The sequence below is a fragment of the Nothobranchius furzeri genome, chromosome 5 (genome assembly GCF_043380555.1).
Source record: "Nothobranchius furzeri strain GRZ-AD chromosome 5, NfurGRZ-RIMD1, whole genome shotgun sequence".
Classification (NCBI taxonomy): domain Eukaryota; kingdom Metazoa; phylum Chordata; class Actinopteri; order Cyprinodontiformes; family Nothobranchiidae; genus Nothobranchius; species Nothobranchius furzeri.
Genome location: NC_091745.1, coordinates 25,490,683 through 25,511,378, shown reverse-complemented (window position 1 = coordinate 25,511,378; position 20,696 = coordinate 25,490,683). Strand labels below are relative to the sequence as shown.

Genomic DNA, 20,696 nt, shown 5'->3' with positions numbered 1-20,696 from the left:
GTGAATATATATGAAGCCAGGTAGCAGTTTCTCTTTAGGATTGAGAGGAGATGCAGGAAGATAATAAACAGGCAGGACAGAAAAATAGTCAAATAAAAACAAGTTAGTTTTTGTACCTGCTGGTTGCAGCAAACAGACACCATTGAAGGTAATCAGAAGTGAGGAACAGAAAATGAAATAATTATTTTAATGTTTAGAGCAGCAGGAACTCCGAGAGGCTGCAGGCGCATCAGTGAGTTTGCGGCCGCTGCGCAGGGGGAGGGGGGAGAGGGCTGAAGCAGAAACTACCGTTGTTAAAAGAAATGTGTTTAACTTTGAAAATGTGGGCGCAATTTTAATTGTCAAAAACTCCAGTGAACCATTAGTTCATTTTGCTCAAATAGAAATAGAGGCCTGCCTCTAATTCTGGCCCTCCTTCCAATAAAGGCCTGGAACTTGATGAGCTTGAGTCAAATACAGGCCCGGGCCTGTATTAGAGGATTTACTGTAGTTTGGTTCAGAGTCCAATTTAAAAGGTGTTAGTGGAAGTGCTTTCTTCCATTCTCCGATGCCACGAGTTGACCCAAGTGCTGCAGACATTGTGTCATGGGGAAATTCTGCCAAAACTACAAGATTCACTCATGAAAACAAAGGCCAGCATGTCCAAGAGGACTTTTCCAATTAATTAAATGTTCATGGAAACTGGACATTTTTTTTATTATTTCTAATACTTGATGAATCTGTACAGACATGTAAAACTAAGCTTTATGGTTCAGACAACAGTTCTACGTGTTGTTTGGTGGTCTTGTGCTGATGAAATGTCTACTGAATATCCGTCTTACTTTGACTCTTGAATCATTCGGCAGAGTCACCAGGGTGAAGATGAAACATTTAGTTTCTTCAAATTTTTTGAAGGCCTTTCTTCAAGAAGGTAAAGGTCAGAGTAACGCCGGGGACACACTGGCCGCGGAAGCGCCGCGAAAATGGGACCGCCTTTATTCTGCGCTCTTGTTAAGATGTTCTATAGACCACATGGGCCGCCGAAGCGCCGCGAATCGCCTCGCGCCGGCGCTCCAGCCCGCACCGTGCAACGATCATTTCGGCGTCTGCTCTATTTTTTTCAGGAGCCACGGGTGAATCGCGTCAATTCTGGCAGGAAGTCAAACCTAGACATAAGAGGCAGGCCAGTAAAGTTAACAAAATAAAGCATTTCAAAATAAAATTCCGCAATAGTCAAATGTGTTCGTTATCAGACACTGCAGAAAAACCACATGAACACACACACACACATACACACACATCGAACTTGTGTGCATGTGTGACCACGTGAAGGGGTGTGTTGTTTGGGGTGTCTTCACCGGAGCAAACAGGACAGAGAGGCAGAAAGTCTGAGGCAAGCAGTTAAGATGGATGACTTTAAATTAATTATGGAAGTTGAGAAACACAAGGAGCTGTACGACCCCCGAAAAACATGGTTATTTACGTACCCGTTTCAGAAGAAACTGCTAGGATACAGCTGCAGAATTGGAGCGGGTTCCAAGAGATTCAACTGGCAGAAACAACTCATACCATAGGTTCTCACACACACACACACACACACACACACACACACACACACACGCACACGCACACACACACACACACACACACACACACACACACATACACACACTCAAACGTAGAGGAAATGAGCTGAGAAAAGGCAGAGAGGAAATGGAGGACACCAAGTGTTTAAAAGAAAAACTACAGCTGAGCCGAGGCGCGCCTCGACTGGGGCGCGTCTGATCTGAACTGAGGAGCGGCGAGCAGCGGCCGAATTTCGTGAGCGATTCGCTTCTCGGCGCTTTGCGGCGCTTCCGCGGCCGGTGTGTCCCCGGCGTAATATATCATAACGTTTTAGTTTTCGGTAAGCAAGATCGTGGTTTTACTACATGACTCCTATTACCATGACATCCTGCAGCTCAATCACAGGGTTCACTAAGGAGACATGTTAATCCTCAATAAAGACATTGTTCTGGTGTGAGCAGCATCTTTGGGCCTGAGCTTGGACTCAAACCCGTGGTCCAGAATTAATATCATTTCTGGATGTTCTGAGGCCCTGTCCACACGTAGCCGGGGATCTGCCAAAACGTAGATATTTTTCTACGTTTTGGCCTGTCATCCACACGAAAACGGAGTTTTTTCACACGAAAACGGATCTTTTTAAAAACTCCGGCCAAAGTGAAGATCTGCGTTTTCTCCGTTTTGGGTGTCTGCGTGTGGACGGACAAAACTGGAGTTTTAAGGTCCGCAACGTCACTTTCCGCGACAAAAAAATGCAGACATCACGTGTGCGACCTGTGTTTACACTAGCCGGCATCATGGAAGCCCTCAGAGCTGCGATCTGTCACTACCCGATCCATCAATTGTCCAAGCGCTTTCTGCTTGTTTGTTTTTGCAAGCGGAATTACTGCTCCTTGCGGAAGACCACAGACGAAGGACGAGGTTAAGAACGGGGGAAGTACTGCCGCCTACAGGTCTGGCATGTCCTTAACAACGTATTTATCCGGGTACGTGTGGACAGAGTTTTTTTTTAAAACGCGGTGGTGTGGATGAACATTTTTGGAGGGGCGGATATTCGTCTTTAAAAAACCCCGGCTACGTGTGGACTAGGCCTGAATTACCATCAAAGTCACAGTGACTGAAATTTTATGAAAATGATAGATTCAGGGGGAAACTAAAAATATCTGTCAACTTTAAAAAAAATACAGTAGAAAAAAGTTAAGGTCAGGTTAAAGTCAACTTAACTGGTTTCTAGTTACCAGAGCATCAAGAACTTTTTACTGTTTGTGTATTTTCTTACTCATTTTACTGAAATACAAGTCTCAAAGAAGAGACGACCGTGAGGAGGGAGGCTGAGGAATAAACATCAGCACATCTATCACGGTCGCCATTCAAAGTTAAATCTCAAGTGGAAATCAGAGTCTGGATAATTTATGACCTCAAGGACTCAAACATTTCCTGAAAGCTGCAGAGAATAAAGTTTAAAAAAAGAAAGAGCAGAGAGGACAGAAATTGTCAGAATCAAATAAGACCCAACCTGAACTTTATTCAGATGAAGGATAAACAGGTCTGACAACTTTAGGCTGAAACTGTTTTTTCATGCACTTTTAAAGAGACAATATTTAGTATTTACTGTTAGTCACTGCAAAAATCCCTTTGAAAATGGATAAAATTATGTCCAGTTGTTAAAAATATTGGCGGTTTTGTAACATATAACCATAAAAATCGGGTTTAAAGTACAAAGGGTGCAGGTCTGGCATATATGAGGGATGCCATATTAGATGCTGTGTTTCCTTCTGGCTGGCTCGGGGTCCTGCGTAGGGGTTGTATGAACTAGTCGACTTCACTGCTCTGTAGTGACTTTTTATGCCTGTCATCGACTAGTCGCTAGGGCTGGGCGATATGGCAAAAATAGAATATCACGATTTTTCCAATATTTCATCATGATTTCGATTTTATCACGATTTTTTTATCCATGAATAGCATAACTTCAATTGCGTATTAAAGAAGAGAAACATTGAATAAATAAACATTTATTCATATTAGGGATAATCAACACAGTGCTAACACACTTATATTTTAAACTCACATCAGAGATGATAAAAGCCCTGAGAGAAACAATTACAAAAATCAGTTTTTCTCGTTTTTCAAGTAACTTAACATAAATTAAAATCGTAAACATATTTAAAGTGCAAACATGTCAATTGCAAACGTATTGTGCAAACATTAACTTGTTCAAAATACTATGTAGCTCCCAGTTGCTCATGTAGTGGATAGTTAAGCTCAAATACGGCTCTGATGTGCGGCTGGACCAGAGATCGCTTGTGGTAGCAAATAACTGCGCATTCTGAATATTTTCTGCAACAAGTCTCTAAACAAAGTAAAATTTTCCAGTGCAGATTGGAGCCAACCCATAGAAGCACTGATTTGATCTCATTTCAGAGAAAAATAGAACAGGTTAGATGCACCTAATAAATAAAATTACTAACAAACTCAGGAATCTTTCTTTGCTTCATTGTTCTGGTGCTGAGAATATCACTAATGCGGATCAAAGGAGATACACAGATGAATTATTTGGAGATTTATTATTTGGAGACTACGTTTACTGCAGCTGGCAGAGGCAGAGATTGTTTCTGTTGATACACGGAGATTACAGAATCATTTTAATTTTAATAGGGGAAGACTGCAGGAGGGAGCGGTAAAATACAGGGGGTCCCAGCAAAAACAAGAAACTTTACGAGTCTGATGAAACCCGCTGGTTTTCCATCAGGCAGTCACGGGGCAGCTCCATCGACCCAGTGGCCGAGCTCAGTCCGGCTCGGCAGAGGGTGAACGAACCGAGGTGACGTTGTGCTCTGCTTAAGAAGCGGTGTTATTTTCCTGCTTCAGAAGAAGCGTCCAACGTGTTTTTACGCTTTCTCCGAGACATGTCACGTCACTAAGTTGTTAGCGCCGCGCGCTAAGGAAACCCTGCGTTCCTCTTCAGAACGAAAACCTCGTTGTCGCTCTCAGCCGCGGCCGAAGCCGTTTGTTCACACACAGGTGAAAACAAGCGGGGCACTAATATATTACTATGACTCACTCTGATTGGTTAAGGGTCAAACAAAGGCGTGTCATTCGCCGGAGGTAAGTTCCCTTTTCATTCAGAGGCAGAAATTCAACAGCAGAGCTGTGAATCGTGATAAAAAGGTCTCTCAAAAATGACAGACCGTCAGATGTGTAGATCGTAAAACGGTCTAAAATCGTCATATCGCCCAGCCCTACTAGTCGCTGTCACGTGATAATGACCGGCAAGATGCAGTCCTCGGAAAAGACAGCAGGTGAGAAGCTCCTGCGCGTCGGGAGGCAACGCGCTGTGCCAGAGCGTCGGTACTGACACCTGCCGTAAAACGGACATTTAACCAAATTGTGACGTTTACCCTCTTTTAATTTAACCTTCCCCTCACCCCATCCTAACCTTAACCAGCTGGCACATGCAAAGCTCTGACTGTTGACGCGCTCCAGACATCTGCGTCCTGAGCACGGCCACAGTAACATTATCAAATCAGGTGTCGCCACCTCCAAAACTAATTTAACACGCGATCGTTCATGTCGGCTCATTTCCTTTTATGTTTTCTGTCTTTTATTTGTGCCTGATGCGTTTCGCTGCTGTGGAGTGGGGCGCATCACCTGTTTTGTCCTCCGGTAATGTCACCTCACCGGTGCGGTCAGCGCGCACCCCGCTGTTTTTGCGGTCGGTAGATCTTTTAGAACTGCAGTTCAAAGGTAACTCATGAGGTGAATATATATGAACCCAGGTAGCAGTCTTTCTTTATGACTGAGAGGAGATGCAGGAAGATAATAAACAGAGACAGGACAGAAAAATAGTCAGATAAAACAAGTTAGTTTTTGTACCTGGTGGTTGCAACAAATAGACACCATTGACTGTAATCAGAAGTGAGGAACAGAAAATGAAATAATTATTTTAATGTTTAGAGCATCATGAACTCTGAGATGCTGCAGAAGCATCAGTGAGTTTGCAGCCGCTGCGCCGGGGGGGGGGGGGTTGGAGGCCTGAGGCAGAAACTACCGTTGCGCAATTTTAATTCTCAAAAACTCCAGCGAACCAACCGACAAATAATAATAATAGTTTATAATAAATTATAAACTACGTGTTTATTCAGAAGGTTTATCCATCATCTCAGTAAATATTCACTTATCCTCCTCACTCAAATCCTCACAATTAGACTTATTTTCATTGTCAGATGGATAATTTATTTCAGGAGCAAAAAGGCAAACATAAAACTGATTTATTGGGCTTATAAGAATTGGTTGCCCAGGATAGAGGTCTGTTGAACAGTTTAAAATTACTTCTATAATGTGTTTTATTTAAATTAAAAACCTCCTCATTCTAGAATTATCAAACTAATAATCAAACTAGGCAATAATGTTTCATATTAACAGCTATTCGTTACAAACAAATGGTGATTTAACTAATCAAACTCAAAGAACAAATCCATGAATCACTGATTTTGTTTTGTTTGATTGGTTTACATTTTAGATTTGATTGCAACAGAATGAGACAAACATTTTAGGAAATTAAAATCAAGACTCACCAAAAAGACCCTGTATGCATCTTTTCTGGTGACAGATCCCCAACACGGATCTGTGTCGTTGTACTTTACACTTCCCGCGCTGCAGGAGTGATTTCCACTGCAAGAACAGGAAACTGGTTTCACACACTTTTACAGAAGATCACAGCTCTAAGAATGATCACAAATAAGAACAAGAAAACCACTGAAATTAGGACAAGAGTTTATACTAATTAGACTTAAGAGTTAAATGCCCATGGTAACCAGAGGGTTGTGGGATTGAGTCAGATGTTGTGTCAATGGGCAAGACACTGGTGGGAAAATGGCCGGATGTGTTGTGAAGCAGCTTGATGGAGCTATAGAACCCTAGAAGGCACTATACAAATATAGACCATTTCACATTTTAACTATTCCAGTAGCGTACAAAAAAATCCTAAACATGAAAACAGATTATTTTAAGAGGAAACGGCATCAACAAGAAAAGCTACACAAAAACTGTCCCAAATCCAATCTATTAAAAAGAAACTGAAATTTTAATACTTAATTTTCAACACAATTCAGTAAATAAACAAACATGATACATAATAACAAATGTAAATGTACCTACAACATATTTGTTTTTTTTGGTTTTTTTTCACATTTAAGGTTTTAAAGAAGTTTCATTTTAACTCCGTTTGAAAAAACTTTTACATCAAACTAAGAAATAACTTCTAGCAGAAAAAAAAACATCATTGCACATCTGTTGCGATGAAAAACATACCCCCAGATGTGTCTGCATTAAAGCTGTTACAACCAGGAAATTATACATGACAATTAAGTAATAATCAATTCTGCTTTCTGGCCATTGTCTTCTACGAATCAGACATGTGTTGATAACATTTCTTAGCCATTTTGTTAAGAGGTATTAAAAACGTTTGAAATCATCGTGCAAAAATAATTGTGTAAATGCTACTTTTTTATCTTTCATTTGAGCCAATAAGAGCAGTGAGGAAAGATCAATGTAAGATTTACAAACATAACATTAAAATATGGGGCAGCAGTAGCGCAGGAGGTTGAGCAGGTTTTCCAGTAATTGGAAGGCTGCAGGCTCAATCCCGGCTCCGGACAGAAAATTCTGCTGTTGTGTCCTTGGACAAGACACTAAACCCGCCTTGCCTGTTGGTGGTGGTGGTCGGAGGGACTGATGGCGCCTGTGCTCAGCAGCCTCATTTCTGTCAGTGCGCCCCAGGGCAGCTGTGGCTACATTGTAACTCATCACCATCAGTGTGTGAATGTGTGTGAATGGATTAATGATACATTGTAGCGTAAAGTGCTTTGGAGTCCTCTGACTTTTGAAAGATGCTATACAAGTGTGGGCCACTTATCATTATCATAATATTAAATTATAGGGATGTAAAGTAATAATGCCTAACATTTATTTATATTCTAATAATTTATAATTACTTATTTGTATTAGCTTCTTAGTTTGGGTCAGTTCCTGCTTCAGTGGGATGTAGAACCTAAAATGCCAAATTAAAACTTTCTTCCAAATGACTGACCTGTACATTAAAGCTGTTAAAGCTAATCTGCAAACAAGTTAGGTTTTGAGCACAGAACACTTCCAACCACCCTTCAAGTATCTCCTCTGGTTCCCTGTCCACTGGAACTGGAAACCCACATTGCAGATGACACCAGTATCCGTTGTCTAGGTTTAAACATCTTTGTTTTCCGTAACTTCAACTAGTGTTTTTTTCTTTTTCTTGTCCTAAACTTGAAGTGGTAGCAGCTGCACAGTAGGGGTGGGCGGTATAAACGGTATACGGTAGAAATGATATTAATTTGGCCAACGGTAGATATTTTGACTATATCGGCCTATCGCGGTAGCGCATGTTGATGACGTAATCAAGCGGCGTCTGTTGAGGCTGAAAGCATGGAGCTTGTGGTGGAGGAGGAGGTTCTCGTAAAGAAGACCGGTGCAACATCGGTCATTTGGACTTGGTTTGGCTTTAAGGAGTCGGATGTGGAGCAGAACAATATAATCTGCAAAGTATGCCGGAAGAAAGTATTAGCGAATAGAGGGAATACATCTAATGTGTTTTACCACCTCAAAACGAAGCACGTTGTGGACTACGAAGAAAGCCAAAAACTGCGTCCTCAACAAACGCCCAGTCAGTCGAGCGGTAAGAAAAAAGGTGGTCTTACACACCACCAGACGGATATTTTACAAGCATTTGCTAAAGGCAGTATGAGAGAAATAATAAACGGTGGATTGATATTACAAATGCCATTACCACGTACCTGTGTAAGGACATGGTGCCGTTTCTTACAGTGGAGAAAAGCGGCTTTTGGGACATGATTAAGACACTCGATCCACGTTACGAGGTACCGAGCCGCAAACACTTCAGTTAAACAGAGATGCCAAAATATCCAAAATTTTATTTTTTATTAAAGAATGGTGTGTTCCGTTTTTTGGAAAAAGATCTGTTACACATCTTAAATATTACTCGTAAAGCTTTTTGATTTTTGCACAGTAAATTTTCTTAAAATGGCATTTTATACTGTTTGAAGTGTGTTTATTCTGCTGCTGCAATGTATCTGGTATGTGAGTATGTTTAGAAATAGTCGTTTTTGACATATCTACAAAAGAAATTCATATATTGCACTATATACCGTTACCACACATTTTTCAAATTATATCGCAATATAGATTTTGGGCAATATCGGTCACCCCTACTGCACAGTATACATTTTTGGACATCCTCGGGTCTCAAACATCAGACCATGAAGAAAAAAGTACTCAGGTTTAACTCAAAACCCAGCAGACTTCTGACTAAATAGTGCAAGTCAAAAGGGTCTCAGGAAAGAAACATCAGGCAAAAAGGTTTCAGGAAAAAAAGCCATCAGACAAAAAGGAATGGGAAAATGTCTTCAGGAAAATGTTGTCAAACCAAAATCCGTCAGGAAAAAGTTGTCTTACCTAACACCATCAGGAAAAAAAGTTTTCAAACCAAAAACCTTAAGGAAAAAAATGCCCTGAGACCTTCTTGACTGACAGGGCTGCAACTAACGATTATTTTCATAATCGATTAATCTGTCGATTATTTTTTCGATTAATCGATTAATCGGTTTGTTATTGTTTAGCTATTTAACCTATACAAGTGATGAATACAATTCAGTTAAGAAAAAGAAAAACATAAGAGAATTGTGCAGTTGACTGCAATCTATTTTATTGCACATGAACACAGTCAGCGGTGTAAAATGAGCTAAACAGTGCAAAATATCAGTCCAGAATAATTTTTTGGCATCAAAATATAAGAGGTAAATTCCATAAAAAATAATGTAGAATCTAGAATAGAGTTTGTAAGTGGTATGCATTGCTGGGGGGTGAGTGTCTTGTTCCCCATGTAGTTGTCCATCGTTGCTTGTTTTTTTCTGCATGAGAAACACAAATAGACTGAAATAAGTACACATATAAAATAAAGCAGCACACACACTACAACACTAACTCAATATTATATTATTTGAATTAATTAACAATATACAGTGATCATTTATTTTGATTAAAATGTGTTGTGAGGCGTTTTACAGCGTTAGACAGTAAAACAGCCTTTTAATAGTAAAAAAAATTACTTTTTCTGAATTTAAAAATTGAAAGCGTACAACTACGCCGCGTTATATTTTCCTCCGCGGAGTTGTCCTTTTTTGAATGAGGAACAGTTATGGGTTTGTGCCGTTTTTCTCTTAACGAGAACATTCTTATAAACAGACGTGCTAAATTTGGCAAGCGCACAAATAGGATGAACATTTATGAAAATAACACTAAACATTGATGCATTTGTGTGTGTGGCCATTAGAGGATACACAACACGGAGGACATTCACGATTAAGTAGAACACCGTAGACTGACGCGGCAAAAAAACATGTTTAACATCCACTATAACGAACTCCGCTAAAACACAAAGTCCCAAATTTGATCTGCGTGTAGTGATGGACCACTATATTTAGCTTGTTTATTTTCTGTTACTTACCGGGCTGGCGGCTCCTCTGCTGCATCAGCCCCGTTGAGAGTTACTGCGTGTGGATGAACTCATGATGGGGAGGGGGAGCTGGAGGTAGGGACGTCGTGCTTCCGTGCCATGCTAGATGGTGTTTGCATATTTTGCAGGTCACCCGTCTTTTCGTGGTATCTAGAGGAAGTGCTCCCAAACTCGTGAGGTTTTTGTCCGGGGTTTCTCTTCAGTTCTGTCGCCTTTGTGTCAATTTTTCTTCCGTATTTCTTCTTGTTCCGCCATCTCTCACAGCAAGATGAGCGTCAGTAACGTGTTACGTCGTGAAAACCGAGGGCACTTATTGGCTCGTTTCTTCTTCTACGGCTCCACTGGTAGATCAGTGGCTCATTACTGCCACACACTGGCGGCAAATTTAACAGCTTGTAACCGATGTCGGATTGTGGTAAAAAATAGACTTTATGCGGTAAAATATGATTATTAAACAACTAATCGATGACTAAAAAAGTTGTTAACTATTTTAATAATCGATTATAATCGATTAAATCGATTAGTTGAGTCAGAATTCTGATGTGTAACGTTTTGTAAGTGGTCGCAATTAATAAACTGTCAATAAATACGAAAGGTATTCAATTTTCCACAAAAATATGAATCATTAAAATGGCTTAACCTTTAATATCCAATTGACACTGGAAATAACTAATTTGGGTATGTCAGGGAACCAACATTTACCAATAATTTGGCACAGAAGCAAAAATATTGTTTATAAAAATCTATATTTTACTATTTTTCCATGACTAATGATTAGACAGAATAACTGGAGATAAATGATTATTCAAAGTAATATCAACTGAGACAATAACCAAATTTTAATGAAACATGTTCTTAGATGTTAAGAGTCTAATTAAGTGTTAAATACTGGCTGTTCAATGTTGAAAAGGGTGGTTCTATGCCGCTAAAAGTTGTCTATAGTCAGATCTGCTGGATCTGACAAGAGGTGTTCGTTTAGCATTTTGGCTGGAACTCCCTTTTCAAAACCAAAACCGCCATTATTTCTTTTAACCTGTAACAATTTCATCAGACGCAAAACAACCCATGAGCCACCAGCAGACACCCAGATTGTATCTTACTGACCAGCTGTGCAGGTTCAAAGGAACTACGACCTTTGATACCCCCAGAAATCAATACAACTCGCCTGTTCGAGACGACTTCGCTGCCAGCTGGATCTCTGAGAACTCTCATCACACAGGCATCGTAGTCTCTGCACACTGGCGTTGGATGGATTAAGATTAATTTGATAACATCACTAAATTCAGCCAGATTATTCTCATAACCCCAGACTATCTTTTCCTAAGACACTTAATTAGACTCTTAATAACATCTCACATCATGTTTCCTTTAAGGTTGGTTATTGTCTCAGTAGGTCTAACCAGCTGAAAACCTCTCACCAGTGGTGTTCTGTTGCTAAATAAATGAGTGCGTAATAGGGCTGAACGATTAATTGCATATGCAATTAAATTGCGATGTGACAAAAGGAGATTTTCTAATCGCAAAGGCTGCGATTTGACTGGCAGCGAGTGGTTAGCACAATGCTAATATACACTGAAAAACCCATTGGGATGCCAATGCTAATATCGCCGAAAAGATTCTTACAAATTACGAATTGGGAACGTGCCAAATTATTACATTTGGAGTCTAATAAAAAGTAAAAACTGCCATTAATCAAATAAGTACAGACAGATATTTTAGTAAAGCTAGAAAACTGTACTTCAACTCCACTGAGTTTTGGCTAGCAGCTGTGAACGTAACTGAACTACAGAAGCTCTGCATGGACAAGACGTCACTCTAAACACAAAAGACTTCAATAAATGGGACACACTTCTTTCCTGCAAATACATTTTCACAGTTGATGCTAATACCCATTCTCCTGGCTGCAAAGCATTGCACCTTCAAATACAAGATGTTGTCTTTACTTGTGAGTGCTCATGTATGTGTAGATACATAAACTTGTTTATATTCAGTACAAGTTACATAGATCTTTTTTTTTTTTTGCTTCCGTTAGTTGAAAAATGAGAAAAGCCCCTTGAGAAAATAATTGTGAATTAAATCGCAATTGCAATATTGAAGAAAAAAATCGCAATTAGATTATTTTCCTAAATCGTTCAGCCCTAGTGCGTAATGAATGGAGGACCCAGGGATGTGCGGCGGTTTGGTGAGACTGACAATCAGAAGATCTAATGGTTACTTTCGGTCCTAGCCACGTTATTGGCAGAGGTTTTTAGACAAACGCGAGAGAACCACTTTAATTAGCTTCATTTTTTAATCTCTACACTATATTTATAGCTATGCTATGTTAGAACGTTGTTAAAAGGCATGAAAAATTGTTTAATGTTAAACTTGCTTTCCAAATTTGCTAAAGCAGCTTTAAAGATTAGAATATTATGAGGACACCTTTAAAAGACAATTAAACATCAAGTGAAAGAGTATAATTTGTAAATAAATAAAATATTTGAGATTTTAATTCATAATCTGTTTATCAAGAAACTTCCCTACAACTTTCAAAACGTTTTGAAAGCAACAAAAATATAAATGTCAAAAACTTTGGCTGTCACTGCAAAAATCACCTCCACAAATAAATAATTAAAAATAAAATCCACCAGAGGGATTTAAGACTATTTGTGCCATCTAGAAGGGAAGAGTAGCCTTATTGCAGCTTTCCAATAAAAACCTTTCTGGAAGCGAGTGAACATGCCTCAGGTAGGAGAAGCAGCTGTGAGGTGAGAAAGCCGCAAGGTCTCTGTCAGCACAGCTTTATTGTCTCAATATCTGAGGTCACATGAGGACCAGAACGTGAGGAGAACAGCTCTGAATGTCCTCCAGGAGAACAAGAATCAGTTAGCATGGATATCTTTTTAACAATGAAGCTACAATTGGACTCACCAGGCCACTTCTGTTAGTGATATGGGCACGGCGGCAGCGTAGATGGCCAGGTCTCCATAAAGATAGACGATGATGCAGATGTAGAACATGTTGACTCCAACTGGAAAACACACAGAATTAGGAGATGAAGGATAACAAAGACCAGATATGACGGGCTTGTACAAAGACCACATTTTTCATCTTTAGCAGCCGTTCAAACACTTCATTGTGATGTATCGCTGACGGACCACAAGTGTCAAACGTCAGCATCCACACTCGAATCAACTACACACCTCTCACATCCGCTCACCTGGCTGCAGGCATGTCTTTTTATTTAATGAAACTCATTAATGACATTAATAACAAACTGATCGTTGCATGAAGGAAATGCCTCTCAGCCTCCAAGGCTCCACAACGTTTTTACCATCTGTTCTCTTCTTTGCATCCCAACACCTGACTGTCAAACTGGATGGAGAGCATTCACCAGCAGACACATCAACACAGTGAGCCACAAATCCATCATCCTGTTGGCTTGTCCAAGGTGTGTGTGTGTGTGTGTTGGGGGGGGTTCCAACCGCCTAACTAGACCACTTAGATAATTCATTGCTGCCGAGGAAATTACAGGGTAAAGTCCATTAAAAAGAGATAAACGCTGACAGATTAACAGCTTCTTGGGCCAAACCAATTCTCCATCAAATCAAGGGCTAACCGTGCTTATTAGAGTCAAAGGAAGCTGTGAGAAGAGTAAAAGAAACAAGCACAACCAAACAGAAACATCCAATGCCACAACAGTCCAGTTCAGAGCCAAACATGTTTAAATAGATTTGTTTAGATCAGGGGTGCACAATCCTGGTCCTGGAGGGCCAGTATCCCGCAGGTTTTAGTTTCAACTCTGCTTCAACACACCTGATTTCAACCAACAGGTGATTACCGGGCTTCTGCAGAGCTTGGTGAGCTGCTGCACAGGTGATTCAAGTGTGTTGGAGCAGAGAAACCACTAAAATGTGCTGGATACCAGCCGTCCAGGACCAGGATTGGACACCCCTGGTTTAGATGAATAAATAACTAAAGGCTCAATATGAAGCAAGTTCAACAAAGCGGGGCCTGGATCACCAAAACCTCAAAATCCACTACGAAGTTTCTTCAACAACAATTCTGATGTAAAGACTTTTAGTCCCAGCCTGCATTCACATAAGGTCATTTCCTTCAACAGTTGGTGCCTTTTCTGGTACAACATGAATAACGTTACAAGAAAAATAATGAACTGTCTTTGTCCCAAGACTTTATTCCTCAAAAACAGAAAGTTGCATTAATGGGGAAAAGTGTCAGTTTATAAGCATTTATTGATTATTATTGTGTAAAATACAAAAAAGTGCATATATGTGATCTTTGTTTTTAAAAAGTTACCTTGTCCTGCATAACCTCTTATTAATGTGCATTTGTGGATCTCTGTTGTGCCTTTTACACAGTCTGTAAGAAAACAGGTGCAGGAACGGGAGTTCAGGTCCTTCTTTTTCCTCTAACAGTAGCATGAACAAGCATTTAACAGATTTTGTTGTGCAGGAAAAAGCAGGATGTTTTGTCCTATGCAGACAGGCAATAGCTCTGCAGGACCAACAGGGACATGAGGCTTCACAACTCCATAACTAATATCTTCCAGTCACCCAGAGCCACAGGCTAAAATGGTGCTGAATGAGTCTTCATGTAGCTGTGAGCTGCATTACCATCCATCAACATGTTACCTCTGACCGACACTGGACATGACGGCATGTCTGAGGAAAGCTGCAGAGAGACTACACGGCTTAAAATAACAAACAACACAAACTGGGCTTCAAAAAATATTCAAAACACTCAACGATTAAAAACGTGCATGTCACAGAAACAGAGAGCATACATGTTTAACGTTAAAGTAAACGTAACATATTCAACTATAGCAATGGTTTCACTTCAAGTTATTCAAAACCATTCCAAATATGCTGCAAAAAAGGAATTAAAGACAATGTAATGGAAATGTATTAAGAATTAAATATTTGACATGATTTCTACTTATTTAAAGGTACAATAAGTAACTTCTTTAAAACATTCACTAAACAGTCTAATGTCTCAATCTTGTTGGAATGAAGGTTACACTGACAGATTTCATTATCAGCCAGCCTGGGGGGCTGTCGGTTTTTCTCCAATCAAAAAAGCAAAAGAGCAACATTGTTTACAAACTGTTGGGCCGCAGGGTTTTCTAGTTTGTGCCAGAAAGCGCTGCAGCACCGGCATTTGTAATTAAACACCGGCAGACGAAACGCAGCAGAATTTTGTAAAGAACCTGAGCCAGTAACAGGAGCAACATCGTTTTACTCTAATATCAGGTGAAGCTGGCAAGAAGCTAATGTTGAGCTAACATTGCTAATGGTTAATTAGAAGCAGTTGGCTCTAAAAACATTTCCAAGCCACTTTGTCAATTCCCAACAACTTAACATTACAGTGAAGTGTGTGTTTGAGGGTATCAATGGGTCAATCACGGTGTTTTACTTCCTATGAGTCATTCAGAACTATAGTAGCAAGCTAACAACAGGACTATAGTAGCAAGCTAACAACAGGACTATAGTAGCAAGCTAACAACAGGATGACAACTGCCCTTCCTTTAATGCCAGAGGCATAGTACCGTAAATAGTCTAGTAGGTGCTCCCTACCGTATAGCACCCAAGAGTGCCAACACCAGATACTGAATGCATGTATCTACTTATCAACTTACTGTCTATAAGTCATCATTACTTGTCAATCTTCTGGCGCTGATCCCTAACTGGCAACAACCGCGAAACTAACAGCATGGCCGGTGTCATTTCTATTCAACTCTTACATCATGCTCCTTTGAATTCAATATTTAAGATTCAAAGCCTTCAATGTCACATGTATTTGGAAATGAAAACAACACAAAATATTCTAAATAACTGATGCTGTCTAGGAAAGTCTACCTTCCCCAGATTAATGTTTTCAAAATAAATCTAAAAGCACAGTCCATCTATGGAAGACGTCCAAAATGAGTAAATGAGCAAATTTATCTTAAAATTAAAAATAAACAAGTTCATGGGGGGTGTGTATTGGTGAAATTCTGGCGATACATGTATCACGATACAGGGGAGATGATACGATATATCATGATATACTAGGGCTGGGGTAAACGATTATTTTTATTTAAAACGATTATTCTGACGATTGTTTTATCGAATAATCGACTATTCTAATGACTATTTAGACAATTAATCTAGTGTTTATTTTTCTATTGAACAGTTAATAAAAACCAAAAAATCTCTAATAAATTCCTCAAAAAAATGATAAATTGTTACTGTAAGAGAATAAACACTACAGGCCTTCCATTTTGTATAACACTGCTTTTATTGTGTTGGTTGGTTATGTTCTGGTGACGTGTAGAACTTGGGAGTGCAGGCTGCTGCCTGAGAGGTGGTTGGAGACGGAGTGTCTCCATGCTGCTTTGTTTTGGTCACTTATGAGCGTGAGGCGAGTGGTGTTACGACCCTTCCTGGGGAGTTTGGCTCGTGTGCAAAAAGGAAGGGACAATAACGGGATTTAAAAGTTAAAATGATGATCAGGTTTATTTACAACTACAACAAAACATAAATCTTCCCATCCACAGGTTGGGAATAATAAACTAATTCTGCCTGTGGGGAATTAAAACAAAAGTACAAATAAGTAGGGATGTCCCACTGGGCAAAGATCACTGGGTTCTGGACCAAAATAAGAATCTCCAAAGGTCCAAACTCTAAACTGGGTGGTTAAACCAAACTCAAGGTGATATTTTAAACCAAACCGAAAACCCACAACACTCTAAATGTAATAAAAGAGAGATCTACACCACAAAAAAGATGAACTCTAAACTAAAACGTAACAGCTTATCCCAACGCAAGAAGCTGTTAGCGAAAATACTAGCAGTAGCTTTACCAACGTTAAGTTGAAGTTACCAAGTTTAAATAAACCAAAAACACCCAGCAGCAAACAGACCAGCATGGAGGAGAGACTGCTACCACCAAAACAGCTCTCCTCATGTCTGAAAGAAGCTCCTTTATGAAGGGAGAAACGCTCCCGGTGATTTTCTACATCTGCAGTAGGGACGAAGCAGCGCATCTGACCCCGGAAGTTGTTGTCCGTTGCTGGGAGACGAAGGCGGGCAAAACAGGAAAGGAATCTCGTAGCGGATGGACGTTGTTCCGGGTCTTCGGTATTTGGCGGAGATGTTAGTGAAGGCGGAGAAGAGGGCGAACTAGAGGAAAAACAGGCAAATTCCACCTCTATTTACAAACTCCTCGGGATGTAACAAGTGGGCGTGGTGCGTCGACTAGCGGATCTGATGTCGACAAATTTTTAGAATCGAGCCATCGACGTCATCGAGGCTTCGCCACAGCCCTACGATATACTGTGATGCATTCAGTCAGACGATATTAGTGATTTTTTAGACTGCAATTATAGTAGGAAAATTCAATAAACAGTTCAAACTGACATGTTTAACATGAGGTATCTGAACCATAATAAAGGGATTTATATTTCAGCGGTGGAAACAAAACCCACTGCACACTGCTGCCAAGTAGCGATGAGCGTTTGAATTACACCATAAGAAAAAAAATACACAAATGTTTGCATGTAAATTCTTCTAAATTTTGATGCACGGCTTTTGAATATCAATATAATATTTCAGAAAGAATATCACAATATATTGCCATATCAATATTTTCTTACATCTGTACAAGTTCATAATGCATTTAAAACTGATGTATTTTATTCATCATGGTTTCAAAATGTATGATGAGAAAATGTATCATTTAACTTTTAATAGCTAATCATAAGCTGTTTCATTTGCTCTTTAAGATGAAGACGTGTTTATTTTTTGAGAATAACCCTCATTCATTTTCTGAAACATTCCTTCTGAATAGGGTCACAGAGAGCTGGTGTCCATCTCCAGCAGTCATAGGGAGAGAGGTGAGAGACACCCTGGACACATCACCAGTCCATCACAAAGCCACACAGAGACAACAAGGTCGGTTTAGGGTCACCAATCAACCTGTGGGACGAAGCCAAAGTCCCTAGAAAAAACATGCCAACTCCACTTAAAAAAAACTGGAGCCAGGATTTGAACCTGCAACCTTCGTAATGCAAGGCATCATTTTTCTTCAGAATAATCAGTTGTGCTAAAAGTTGGAGAATAATGACAAAAAATCCTATTAAGGCTATATATTTCTCTGCTTGTCTCATTCTGTCCTCATAATTAAACTCTGCGGCTTGGAGGATTAACTGAGAAAAACTCTGATGAAGTGAAACCTCAGACTTCTTCACATAACACATTAGGAAAGTCTGGGAGGCAACAAGGCCATTAACAACATCTGCCTGGAAGTAAGTAAACAGTGAGAAATGAGGCACAGCTCATCGATACTAAACTTGTGTTGTGGGCAACTTCAGAAAAAATCTATAAACTGTTGCAGTTTTAGTTTGGCAGAAACAAGAAACAAATGAAGCCTTTAAAAAGATTTTTTTCTCCTCATGGAACTGCACTCAGAATATTGATTTGTTTGGTTGATCACAGTCAGCTGCGATTTTACACGAGTGCCTCTTTTACCAAACTGACACAGAAATGATTGCAACAAAGACTAAAGTAAACACGACTGTTTATCTTCCAAACGACTCAGATTTTCATCTTGCAAGTGTTCTCAATCCACGAGCGAAACATTTCAGCAAAAGTCACTTAAGTCTGAGAATAAATGTCTTCATGTTTGGCTCCAATTAAAGCCAGGAGCTTGTGTTACTGCTGAGTTAATTAGTATTCGTGGCCATGGTCCTGTTTATGTCAGGGGAGCGACGGCTCACGCCGCCGACACAATCCTGGTGTTTGCACAGCAGCTATGTTCTCCGACACATCACAGCACAAAGGTAAGAGAAGCTGAGACAAGATGCTGATGCAAGGACAACACTCCGTTTGTGTCGGTCTTTGTGACTTTAGCCAAAGTCGTCTTTTAATCAACTTTCAAATCATCAGTGTGAAGGTTAAAGTAACACGTTCCACACAGGTGCAGATAAACCAGTCCCCATCAACATTCCTGTCAGTGGCTGCAGGTCAGGCTGATACGATATCCATGGACTTATTCCAAGCCCGCCTCGACGCCACCACCACCGCTGCTGCTGCTGCTGCTGCTGCTGTCACGTCAATTCCAACCCAAGAGGAAGTCAAATGTCCTCTAACAGCACCTCTTAAACAGGAGAGAAAGCTTTTAATTGGTTGTAAAAGTGCAGGACAGATGGACAGAAGACAGCCATGCCAATCGTTTATTATGCCAGCACAATGAGGCGCTGGTGCTACACTGGTTGTTTCTGTGTGTTCATGTGTAAAAGTTATTGTTTCCATAACTCATCGTAGATTTAACTCATCATAGATTGCTTCCAGAACAGCCTTTGTTTGAAGAAATAGAGTTAGAATCACTCAGTAATGACATCTGACTGCAGTCAACACCAAAGTGTGCTGAGTGCTGCTGCCAACTTAAAACCGCTTCAGTTTCATAAAACATACACACTTCCTGATTCGAACCCTGGATGAAGAGCTACATTTAGCTTCAGCCAATTATATTTATACATAACCACAAAATCCCGTGTAAAACACCTTGAGAACACATCTAAATGTGTTACAGTCTGTGTCATGTGACACTTAAAGTACCACAACAGAAAGCCCCATGAGGCAGGATGATTTGTTTTGACCTTTTTCAGCTGACAAGTTTCAGCTAACGCTGTAGACATCCTCAGCGTAGTGTTAGCAAAAAACGTGTCAGCTAAAAAAGGTCAAAACAAAGCAATACTCTGTGTTTAAAAAGCACCAAAAAATGGAATGTGATGGATTGAACAAAATGAAAAGACAAAAGATACATTAAGCCTAATATTACAGGTTAATCATGAGCCAGTTGTCTAAGGTTACAATGCAGGAACTGTGTTAAACCAGTAGGTGGCAGAAACGTAACCTTCACTGAAATTCAAATCTGAAATTCTCTAAATCTCCTTTACTCCAATAAGGGAAAATTTTCATTTTGAAATGAATATTTCTATTGGTTTCAACAAAATTTAGACAGAGTGAACTTTGTCTGTCACAAATGTTTTTCTTTGACACAGCTCCAAGTATTTAGATGTGTGGACACTAGGGCTGCACGATATTAGGAAAACCTGCAATATTCGATATCAGTGCTTAATATTGCGATATCGATATTACTCACGATAAATGAACGAACACTAAAGTATGCAGTGTTGATTAGAGCTGAAACGATTCCTCGAGTACCTCGAATAATTCGAGTACAAAAAATCCTCGAGTCAAATTCTCTGCCTCGAGGATTCGTTTAATTCATATTTAATTAATTTATGGCATTGCAATCGCCCGGGGTCATGTTTCACCCGGACCGAAATAAGTGACGCACATGCCCACTGGACTGAATGCACACGCGAGTAGCGAATATAACTTAACTTTCTCTTAAGCCATGGCGGACAACTTGAACCCCGGTGGAGTGCGAAAAAGACAGAAAATGTCAAAGTTGTGGAACCATTTTTCACGTCGTAAGGTGGAAAACGTAGTCCAGTATAAATACAGTAAAATGGATTTAGCCTAGCACAACACCACATCCTCCGTGCTGCAGCACCTGTAAATGTCACTTCTGCAAGCGGACTC

The 20,696-nt window shown here is 39.9% G+C and overlaps 1 protein-coding gene across 3 annotated transcripts in view; it reads right to left on the bottom strand.

Moving 5' to 3' along the window:
* tmem104 (transmembrane protein 104) overlaps positions 1–20,696 on the bottom strand; it is a 117,970-nt gene that overhangs the window by 55,413 nt on the left and 41,861 nt on the right. For all 3 annotated transcript variants that reach the window (XM_070551511.1, XM_070551510.1, XM_070551512.1), the window contains exons 7-8: positions 13,019–13,118; positions 6,117–6,213 (exon numbers count right to left, since the gene is read on the bottom strand). In XM_070551511.1, coding sequence (XP_070407612.1) covers positions 6,117–6,213; positions 13,019–13,118 — 197 coding nt within the window. The remainder of the gene's footprint in view (positions 1–6,116; positions 6,214–13,018; positions 13,119–20,696) is intronic.